Source organism: Mytilus trossulus, unplaced genomic scaffold (assembly GCF_036588685.1).
Source record: "Mytilus trossulus isolate FHL-02 unplaced genomic scaffold, PNRI_Mtr1.1.1.hap1 h1tg000261l__unscaffolded, whole genome shotgun sequence".
Lineage (NCBI taxonomy): Eukaryota > Metazoa > Mollusca > Bivalvia > Mytilida > Mytilidae > Mytilus > Mytilus trossulus.
In genome coordinates, this window is record NW_026963321.1 from 104952 (window position 1) to 117498 (window position 12547).

The 12547-nt window shown below is 32.2% G+C and overlaps 1 protein-coding gene across 1 annotated transcript in view; it reads left to right on the forward strand.

The window, feature by feature from the left end:
* Positions 1–9159, forward strand: part of LOC134701716 (uncharacterized) — a 28609-nt gene extending 19450 nt beyond the window's left edge. Inside the window, exons 3-5 of the mRNA XM_063562849.1 lie at positions 3604–3672; positions 7757–7793; positions 8778–9159. Of these exons, the coding sequence (XP_063418919.1) occupies positions 3604–3672; positions 7757–7793; positions 8778–9016 (345 nt within the window). The 3' untranslated portion in view covers positions 9017–9159. The remainder of the gene's footprint in view (positions 1–3603; positions 3673–7756; positions 7794–8777) is intronic.
* Positions 9160–12547: the final 3388 nt, after the last annotated feature.

A 12547-nucleotide genomic window follows, 5' to 3' on the forward strand; every position in this document is an offset into this window, starting at 1 on the left:
TACTTGTTAATAAATAAATTCTTTACGGTATATAGTATTAGCTTGATATCTCATGAGTGTTTATAACCATGTGGTTGATGCCACTGCTTGAGACCGCTTTGCCCGTTATGGTACTTTGATCATTTGTCCAGAAGTAGTATTCAGTTTTACTCTGCTATAAATAAAAATATTGAAAACAAATCGATTTTATATTGACTGATAGTACGATGTTTTAAAAATTAATAAACATTACATTTTTTTCACCGCAGCAAATTGTGGGAAAGACAAATTTTGTGAACTTTTTCACGCTCTCAAATTTCATAATTGTTTTAAGCCTTCTGGCTGTTCTAAGCACTACTGCTGAATGTCGAAATGTGCGTTTTACATATTAGTTTAAATTCCCAGTCGGCTTTCCCTTCCCCACTGGTTAGCATATGTTTGCTTAATTAAATATTTATTGCACTCAATGATTTTTTCCAATTTATTTGACATTTTCCGTAGATTTGAAGTTTTGCGTCTAATCTGTAAGATCTTGTGCTTCATTTTTTCTGGGTTTTTTTCAAATCAAAATAAAACCTGTAATTTCTTTTTTTTTTTAATAAATTGTATTATTGAACAGCTGTCACCAACAACCAAACACTGGGAATATCAAAGATGTTTTATACACGATAACTCTGTAATCAAAAGGGATCTAAAATTATAGCCAAGCCAATCTTAGATAAATATTGCCTGAAATTAAAACCTGCGCTTTTGTAGTGTGAAAAGAAATGAGGTGAAAATTAATCCAAATATGTAATATCCACAGAAAGGTTTTTTTTTGTAGGTTGTATTCAAAGTAATCTGCATAAAGATATGCAGATATTAAATTCATATTAGATTACAGACATCAGTTACCTTTCTTTATAAGAACGTTAATAAGAAGTTCGTTGGCACAAATCAAAGGGTGTAACTTGTTGATGAAGAGATCGATCAATACGTTCGTATAACACCTAACTAAGTTGCAATACTTATTATGCCATGACTATGAGCCAATTGCTAAGAATATCAAAAAAATCTGATGAGCAAGTATTTTAATTATAGACCAAAATTTATGAAATCAATAATTAGAGTTCGTATATGTCAATTATTAACATGCATTATGGAAAAAAAATCTATATAAAAGGGGAATTTGAAGAATTTTTTCTGCAAATATATGGAAGTCAAATTGACAAGCTGCGTTAATACATTTTGTAAGGATGATCGAAAAAGCATATACAATTTGATCCACTATTCAATTATTGATGATAAGCCATGAACTTAGCTTTGAAATAAAAAAAAACCCAAAGATTTGCGTTTGAGGATTTGATATGTTTTTTAAAATGGTAAGTTTTCTTGCTTTTTTATCTTTTGAATGTTTTTCACGATGAAATATAATTTGTGTTCAATCACAATATCTAGAGAATATTCGAAAATTAAACAAATTGTTTTAATCACAATCGATTCAAGCATAAGGTTGTATTTATTTGGAACAGTACAAATGAAAACTGAGTGAACAGAAAAAAACTTTTCGTCGTTCCATCAGAATAAAGCGTTTTAAAAGAGCGCATATCAAATGAAACTGTACAACACATATAATCAAATAACACACAAAATAAACAAAACTATCAACAATCATTTCAACTTGGCTAGGACATTGTAAAAAGTACATAAACAGGATACATAAAAAAGTATTTTATTTCTTTATTTCTACAACTATAATTTTCTTACACATTTTTACTAAATAAGAAAAAAATATAAATAGTTAAAGTCCATTTTAAAAATTGAATATAAGATAGTTCAAAATAATATTATAATTTATGATTATTAAAGAAATAAACCTAAACAACAAGTTGAATAAAGCGATTAGATAAATAAAATATGTCATGCATGATAACAACACTAGACAGGACACGGAGAGCCAAACTTTGAGTACTAACCCTTAGAACTGTTTTTTTTTATATGAGAACGAATTTTTATCTCTTTTTCTACATCTTTCCTCTTTTCAAAAAATACCGCGTCCAAGCAAAAAGCAGCAAAATTTGTCACAGTTTTTGGTATGACCCATGCTTCTATCGAACTCATGATCTCTTGTGTTTGAGACTATGTTTGCAAACTCGACACTATCGAGACATTTTGATTTTAATGAATTAACAAGCTTCACTTAGTAAATCATTCTAATGAAAAGATAAACAATTGCAAAATACCAAATAGGAAATCTTGATCCAAATTCACTTTGGATCTCGTTTACTTATAGTTTTTTTTATAGATGTTTTAATAATGATTCTAAAAAAACGATAAAACAGTACACAACCACCCCCTCCCCATTACTCGAATATTAACGTGCTTAAAAACCACACTTTTAACATGAATTCAACTGCATCTCTTCTAAATTTTTCAAAAAAGTAATAAAAAGGCCATGCATCTGCAGCTGGACTATAAAGATCCACTTGGATATCCACAAATATTCCAGCGCAATGATAGAAAGTTGACATACTTGTTCCATATTATTTTTAAATAATACTGTTCGGCCATCTGTGAACGTCAGAGATTTTTCTCTCTCCTGTTCTCATAATTATTAATAGGTATGACGGGAAAACTGAAAGTGAAATTCTCAAAGGAACACTAGAACATCTATACTGTTTCCCGTAGACCTTAAAAATCTAAAAGTTTGGTTAACCAATATCAAGATCAACACAAACACAATATCAAATTAATAAATTGTCAACTACTTTAAATCGGGACCAGGACAATCACTACAAACCAGTAAAAGTCTGAAACGACTTGACTGTAGCTATTTGCACTTAACCCTAATCTAGCTAAAGTTAAAAGTATGAACTGGTATTTTACCAGTCTAACACAGTCTTAACCAGTTCTCCACATGTAGCGAGCAGATCATTTCGTTCAATCCACTCCTAGTGGTTGTAGTGAAGTGGTGGTGTTTGCTCCATGTCAAAGGCCTTGCTGTGACTATCATATGAACATGATGAACTGGAATATTTCTCTTCGTTTTCTATTATATTTATAAGTGTATGCAGTGATTTTGTGTGGTGATTGTACATATCACACCCTTCCGTTTCCTCTGCAAGATCTTTCCTTCGGAGTTATAACAATTTCTAAAATTACCTGATAAAGTGGGTCAGAAAAGCAAATTCATGCGCAAATATATAGTATTTGACATGTTTCATATTTGCAACTATTTCAATACAAACATAGTCTCGATCATCCAGATGCTCTATATGCAATGTAATTTAGTGTCCGCAGTAGAAACGATTAATCTGGTAAAACGAGACTATACAAACAAACGTTATACCGTATCATTGAAACTTAAGAATATTCATGGTAGGTGACACTTCACCACATTTTGCCGAATTAAAAAACATATCTTATTCAAACGTTTTCAGTTAAAAAAAACCATGTTTCAACCTTTGTTGGATTCGAGCGTCACTGATGAGTCTTTTGTAGACAAAACGCGCATCTGGCGTATATATAAAATTTAGTCCTGGTATCTATGATAAGTTTATTCATTATCGCAGTATGAATTTATTAATTCATTAAACAAAATATCTCATTAAAACATTGTTTTTTCCCTCATTATGACTTTTTCAGAATATTCACTATGGTGTATTCATGCTAACACTTTTACCATGTATTATACATGCAGAATATTTGTATGAGGTGAGTTATCTATCAAGTATTTTACCTAGTAGTAGTTAAGACATCATAATAATGAGTACCAAATTGAATGTTCGGGTTAACATAAAATGTAATCAGCAACATGTAGAATCGCTTCTGATGACCCTTTCGGAGCACATGGGATTAAACCCAGGTTTTGATGGGGTAGTAAAACCTCTGTTCAAAAGTCATCGATGAGAGAAAACCTACTACGGGTTGCATACAAAAACTGAGGGAAACACATCAGCTATAAGAGGAAAACAACGAAACAACAGAAACACTGAACTGCAACAAAAAAGACGGAAGATACACACGGAAACGAACTATAAGAAAACAACTGCCATTTTCCTGACTTAGTTCAAGACATGTTAAGAAAAACTTGTTGGTTGAAAATTGTTTTGTGACTAGCCAAACCTCTTTTAATCAGTTTAATTGAAGTCTGGAGCTGGCATGTCAGTTTACTGCTAGTAGTCTGTTGTTATTTATGAATAATTGTCATTTTGTTTATTTTCTTTGAAATTGAACTTTTCTTGGATTGAATTTTAAATATACGTATTGTTATGCGTTTACTTTTCTACTTTGGCTAGAGGTATAATAGGGAAGGGTTGAGATCTCATAAACATGTTTAATCCCACCGCATTATTGCGCCTGTCCCAAGTCAGGAGCATCTGGTATTTGTTTGTCTTGTATTATTTTAATTTTAGTTTCTTGTGTACAATTTGGAAATTAGTATAGCGTTCATTATCACTGAACTAGAATATATTTTTTTAGGGGCCAGCTGAAGGACGCCTCCGGGTGCGGGAATTTCTCGGTATATTGAAGACCTGTTGGTGACCTTCTGGTGTAGTTTTTGCTATGGTCGGGTTGTTGTCTCTTTGATACTACCCCCATTTCCATTCTAAATTTTACTTTTTATGGCAATAATATAGTATTGTTTGTTTATTTTCTACTCTGCATATGTTTTCTACGGCCTAATGTATTTGTAAATTTGAAACAGCACGGTTTAAGACTTGAAGAGTTCAATTCTTAAACAGAAAAACTTGCGTAATCGTCTTTACCATTTTGTAACAGTAGTCACAATAATTTCCATACGTGTCTGAAATTGAATTTATCAAAATCATGTGTACATGTACGTTTGAAACTATATGTTTGATAAGACAAAAATATTAAAATCCAAAACTCTTATACGCAATTATAAATGATTAAAAGTCAATTTGCTTGAGGGAGTTGTAAACTGAGTTAATGCACATTAATTCTACGTCAATTATACAATGTTGTAAATTATTTCAATCAGCCCAGTATTGGAGATGACTTTTATATTTTTTATGATTTAGTATCCTTTTGTTAAATTTGGCATAAATTCAAATATTCGTTTTGTTATGTCATTGATAAGCTTTATATTGTCCAGTAGATTTTGTATCATCAAAACTTTAAATGCTCCATTAATATTCTGCTTACATTTCAGTATTCGATGACAGCCGTGGGCAAAGAATTCGTAATAGCCTTTCTGAAAAACTTTTTGAATAACTATAAACCCTATTTAAAAATATTAACACCTTTTGCGGAAGACGTAGAACTTCAAATTTCCACACTGGCATGGAATTCGGTTGATTCTTTCCATTTAACCTACACAGTAAATAAATCCAACCCATTAGAAATTCAGCTGCATATTGGTCTTCGTGTACAGACCAGTACAGTGGACAACAGAATAGTATATGTCAAATCCTCAAAGGCAATTTTTGTTTTTGCTACAGATTTTCAAAAAAACTACTGGGTCTTATTTTCTTCTGTATCCGTCACAGGCATTCGGAACTGCATACATTGTGGGCGCATTTGGAGTTGCTAGCTCAAACTTGAAGTCATTGATAGGCTGTTTTGCTATATATAATGATACAGAAATTCGTTTAACTCCCCCTATTGACCATGCTCTCACGTTCAATAATCGCACATATCAACATAATGAAGAAATTGTGGTCACTATAAATAGATTCCAGCGAGCACAAATCCATGACATGTGACTGGTTCCTTTGTTAGAAGCAACAAACCTGTTGCTGTGATCAGTGGTCATGAACACGTAGCTGTACATGAAAATAGAGAGATCGCTTCCGGTTTGGATATGTTAATGGCTCAGATGCCTCCAGTAGCTACCTTGTCAAATGTATATCCTGTGGCTGCCACTCGTAACAATGATGACGAATTGATCAGAGTATTTGCTGTACATGACAATACAGCATTTTCTATTTATCGTCCTGGATCGATGACTTCTAAAAACATTGAGGACAGGACATCATATTATCGAATTCTATATTACAAAAAATGAGGGTGCGACCGTAGTCGCCGACAAACCTGTTCAAGTCATACAAATAAGTACGAGTGGCAATGGTTTCAATGGCGATCCACGAATGATCGTGACACTGTCATTAGATAGCTATGTTACAGAATATATGTTTGTAACTACACTAGATGCAGCTTTTACAAGTGCCATCTATAGTTATACTGTAATCATTATAGTATCTGAATCCGCAAAAGGAAAACTGTATTTGGATGGTAAAAGCATATTGGATATTCCCCATGAAGGAATCCCATCTTCATGTGATTATGCAAACCTAGAAGCTATCAGAATAAATGTTGACGCTGGATACCATACTTTAGGCTGTCACTTAGACCACCTGAGATCACCTCTAGTTTTTGGTGGGGTTCGTGTTGTTTATTCTTTAGTTTTCTATGTTGTGTCATGTGTACTATCGTTTTTCTGTTTGTCTTTTTCATTTTTAGCCATGGCGTTGTCAGTTTGTTTTAGATTTACGAGTTTGACTGTCCCTTTGGTGTCTTTCGTCCCTCTTTTAGAAGACAATGAGTATTGCACTGTCTATCTGAATGGATATTTCAAAAACTCTCAATACGGGACAGCAATTAATAGGCATTTAGGTGTATTGGCCAGTTCCAAGGTAATGTATTTAATATAAATACAAAATTTGACAAAAAAGACAATAATAGTAGTTCCTATACGTATATGTAAAGCCGCACAAAACACACCGTTAATATATACTACAAAAACTAAAAGATGTTAGTAAGTGAAATAAAAAACGTCTAGAATGAAAAATTGATACTATAAGTCATAAGAACATAAGTTACGGAACAAAATAAGCTAAGAATATGATGCTACTTTTTGAGATATTTCATTTATTCTTACATGGCTGGAAGAGGCTAACTCGGACTTTTACCTTATACTTGCATTGGTGTTATTTGGGTCTCAAATTGAGAAAGAAAAGTAATCTAGAATCACTTTATTTTGAAAATAGCTTTTAATTCAGCTATTTGGACGCACTAAATTAATTTATTTTTTTTTCAATTGAAGTCTAATATGAAAAAATGGGGAAACTGTTTTATCGTGAATAATAGGAAAAAACTAAGGATTCCAAACATCTGGCAATAATATCTTAACGTGACCTACACGTACATTGAAACCAATACAACAGAACCTGCAAATTAATTCCTCTTTTTTTTCATTACAAGCATTGACGTATACGCTCTATTCCAGTATTCAAAGTGCGATTTGGTTAATATAGTTTAACTATACTAGTGTACTATTGTTTTCTGTTTGTCTTTTTAATTCTTAGCCATGGCGTTGTCAGTTTGTTTTATATTTACGATTTTGACTGTCCCTTTGGTATCTTTCGTCCCTCTTTTAAGATACCTGATATTATTTTTCTGCCTGAATGACATCGATACATATCAGTTCTATTTTAAGAGCGGACTTTGGTTATCAAATTCAAGGGAATCGTATAAAACCCAAAAAGAACGAGACTGGGCGTGTTGACAGAATACTCGTCCGATGCTATTCATGCACCATCCATCATGTCAATAAACACTGTCACAATTTCACTATCGGGAAAAGATAAGTTTAAGTAAAACTAAAAATAAGACGACTGACTATAATGGTAAGGTTTAACCGGTTTAACGATAGAAAGCGACTGGTTTCAAATCGTTTAGTTATTAGTATGGCTAACATAGTACAGGTATGCGTTACTCGCAAAATGTTCTTTGTAAAAACTTTAAATTACACTGTTTACTACTTTTTCCACAGAGTTCTTCGTTGCAGGAGATGTACGGTTCTGAAAAAGGTCAGTAAGTTAATTACATCACAGTCGCAATAACTGCGTAACAGAGACGAAAATAAATTTAATTAATTGTAGCAACTGAATGAGAAGAACCTAATAAACATAATGATAATGTCGAAAAGAGTAAACAATTCTACCACGTCGACGTCTGCATATAAACGAATATACACAAGAAAACGGAGTATCAGAAAAAGAAAACAATCTTTCAAATTTGGTTTACCTCCATGTAGGTTAGAACCAACCATATGATCTTTTCTTATCTAAATATGCTATAAATATTCATTTTCATCGGTAGAAAAAAAGGTGTAATGAATACGTTCAAAAATAAGCAACGCATTTGTTATGATATTTTTTTTTAATTTCCAATTTATTTGAACCGAGCATCACTGAAGAGTCTTTCGGAGACGAAACGCGCGTTTGAAGCATATAATAAATTTTAATCCTCGTATATATGATGAGTTTATTTGAAATGATGCTATAAACCCTAATTCTAATTGATTGAAAACGGGTTCTTTCAATAAACAGAAAAATACAAAAGGTTAACTATCAGTTAAACATTTTTGCGATATCAAATTATTCTAATAACCCGGATACGTCTAGTTCAGATATAGTCCTTATAATAAATCAACAAATAAAAACTTTCAGTCGCATTTCAAAGTTTGAACCTTTCGACGAGATGAATATCGGAAACAAAGAGATGGCATTGTAGAATCTATGTAAAATCAGTATATCACCAAACAGACTCACATTACATGTAGTAGATAGAGCGATATAAAAAGCGTCATAATAGCATTTCAAATAGTCAATCAGGCAGATTTAATACACGATCGATAAGAATAATAGAGATCAACGCCTTGTTCTACATATTCAGTTCGGTTCATGTTTGCCACATATGTTTTGATATAACACAATAACATATCGTTTTATGTTAATATTTCGATCATACCTTTATTTAATATATGTTGATCTGACTAAACAATGTTGCAGGTCTCATGACGACTGCCTTGTTTCGTGTTGCAGCAATGGATAAGAAGCCGTCTACAGCTTCAAAGATCACCTTCTTTGTCAGCTCCTTTATTGAGTGCCTTCTTTTATGTCGCCGATACAACAATTGCGCATTGGTGACATTTGAAAAAGCGCCGAATACATGTAAACTGTTCACAATGTATGCTACAAGCAGTGCTCTTGTCGAGGAACCTGGTATTGTGATTTCCGTTATTGTATGATATTAGAATGAAAGTCTCCGATCAAATTTCGTTTGTTCGATCTTGAAAATACAGTGTGTGAAAGCTATCACTGACAAAAAAAAAATCACATTTTTTAAAAATCATAAGAAATCAATGAATGTTCTGAAAGTTTCAAAAATGATAAAAACAAAGTCAAGTATACTGTAAATGTTATTATATGTACTATTGATATATGATTATACAATTTAAATGTTTGATCGTGATTTTTTTTTTTGCATTCTCTTCTTTGATGTGCATTTATCAATCACCCTTAGGGACATGGTGCAGAGATATTTGGAATAAAACGGTGTCCCATTGCCAACTACTTTCTTCTTCCACTGTGTCCCAACAGTGTCTCAATTCTTTTAATTCTGTTTTGTTGTCAAGGATCACCTTGTCTCGCAAATTTTAACTGTATCGTGGCTCTAGAAAAGGTTAATTGGGTTTGACAAGACAATCAAGTAAAATTGAAAGATGCGATTGAAAAGGCATGATTGATCTATATAAACAAAAATTACGATGGGCATAGATGTCAAATGCTACCTGTTTTATCATCTAAATTAATGGCTTCCCATTGTAAATGTTCATCTGGTTACTGATTTTGAAGTTATATCTTTCCATTGTATATTCGAATACTTAATTTTAACTAATGTCTTTCTATTATACATCTTGGTACTGGATTTGAACTAATGTCTTTCTATTGTACATCAATATACTGTATTTGAAATAATGCCTTTCTATTGTACATTCGGATGCCGAATTTGAACTAATGTTTTCCATTGTAAATCCGATTACTGACTTTGACTTAATTTATTGTCATTGTACATCAGGATACTGCATAACAAAAATCACTAATTTGTGCATCCATACTCTATGTCGTTGTTCAAACGCACTTGCGACATGTTTTCGCAGTAATAATTCTAGAGGTACTAGAAACATCATGTGATCTGTAGTTTTACCGAGTGTGTCCTGTTCCAATTATTACGATGTGACTATGTGAATTTGCATGATGGGTAATACATTAACCAGTCTCAAAATTAGTGTTTTTTTTAATTTAAGAAATATTTAGTTCGGTAAAGTACTGTCGCCTCGATAAGATGGAAAATATGTTTGCCATAAACTACACAGATGCTACTGGTATTAAAATATCTTCTTTTTTTACAAAAATCTAAATTTAAGATATTCATGTATTGTTACTAGAAACCATGATGTAGATATAACATGTTTTTTCAGTACATACCAACAAAAGTTTTCATCTGCGCTTATTATTAAAATAATCGATCATCACTATGTACAGACTTCTATCTTTGTTACTGCAAAAGGAAATAACTCAAACTTACTAAACATTAATTGGCGAGTTATTGAAGGGATATTTTCTTTTTAAAAAGAACCAGGTGTATCTTTTATTAGTTAATCGAATGATTCATTTGCTATATATTTAAGATGTGTTCCTTACGTCGTAAGGACAATCCCCTTCCCTTTCATGAATGTGACCTACCGAATTAGACCATTTACCGGATTTGTTATCACATAAGCAACACGACGGGTGCCACATGTGGAGCAGGATCTGCTTACACTTCTGGAGCATCTGAGATCACCCCTAGTTTATGGTGGGGTTCGTATTGTTTATTCTATAGTTTTCTATGTTGTGTCATGTGTTATATTATTTGTCTGTTTGTTTTTTTTTTTTATTTTAAGCCATGGCGTTGTCAGTTTGTTTTAAATTTATGAGTTTGACTGTCCCTTTGGTGTCTTTTGTTCCTCTTTTAAAAAAATGTCACCGTTTTAACTTTATCATGATAAGCAAACACATCTTCTAGCAGTAAAATTTCTGTTTTCATAAATCATTTAATTTACAGATTTGAATAGGTATACTATAAATCATAATTGATTTTTCGTTTATTCATGCAGCCGAGCATGGAAATTAGACAAGGAACTGTCTGCACGTATTTATTTGTACAAACATTGGAACTACCGTGTTGGTTTTTTTCTGATGAAACTTTATCACAACAAAAATGTAAATATTTTAATAGACATTCTGTTTTTAGTGATTATTACAAGCTAGCATGCATGGTAGTCATTGATTAGTTAAAAATAACATGATTATCCAATAAAGTTTTATCGCCAAATCCTTTGAATAAATTCATTACATAGAGGTTATTTATAATATTATAGGTAGATAAAATCTTATGAAATGATAAAGATGTTTATGTCTCTTAAATGACCACTTATTTTGACAATATCACATATACCACCCGTGAAAATGTAAATATCAAACGGTTGATATAACCAACGCGGTAGATGCCATATAAAGTAATGTAATACCTTGAAGGTCAGAACAATCTCAAAGAAAAACAACAACAATACCTAGGAGGAAACACACGAAATGACTCAAAACAGTTTTTTTTAAATACTATACAAAAATGTTATGGTTGGACTAACTTTTAAATCATAATTAAAAAAAGAAAGATAAAACGCAAAACGGTTTGAATGTACTTTATCGGTTGGGAGCATTGCAGTTGAAGTAATCTTAAGTTGTAAGCATCCGTTCTGATTTGAAAAGCGCTGCTTGAGTGATCGATACGTGATCCTGCTTCTTGCGTCATAACTACATTTTGAAATTTGTTAATTCCTTCGCCTTGATTAAAGCTTTAATCTCCTCTTTCTACATCGATGATTAAAAAACATCATGCATTGCAGCACAATAGAAAACTGGAAAATTGCAGACGCTAAATCAGGTACTTACGACAAGTATTTAGAGTGATTGCATTACAATCTCTTCATATAAATATGGGAATTTATATATGAACATACATTTTGAAATTTGTTAATTCCTTCTCCTTGATTATAGCTTAAATCTCCTCTTTCTACATCGATGATTAAAAAACATCATGCATTGCAGCACAATAGAAAACTTGGTAATTTACTCTGTTTCACTTTATTTAAAATTGTTCATGGATTTACATTTTTCCTCTTACATGTATAAGTTGTTGTGCCTCAATATATTTTTTGTTTTCTTTTCAAACCAAAGCAAAACCTGTCAGTGTAATAGTTTATGGAACAGCCGTCACCAAGAACCAATCACCGGGAATATCAAACATGTGTTATACACAATAACTCTGTAATCAAAAGGGTCTAAATGAAAGTCACGACAATCTAAGGTAAATACTGCCTAAATTGAAACCTTTTTTTTTTTGGAATGTAGAACAAAATGAGCTGTTAATTAATCACAAGTTAAGCAATATCCGCGTTATAAGAAAGTTTGCTATTTTAAAGGTTGTATTCAAAATTTCAAATTTATCTGCCTTATTATCGCTTTATGGTTTTGGTTCTCTATCAAGAAAATCGCACTTAATTCAAATCTTTATAGCTAATGAACAGCGAAAACATATTTTAATTTTCTCTCTCTCTCTCTCTCTCTCTCTCTCTCTCACTCTCTCCGTGTACATGTTCATGTCCTAGTGGTTATGAATTATCCAGAAGGAAGAACATAAGAGTTTCAATCTAATAAAGATCTCCGCATTCGTCTAT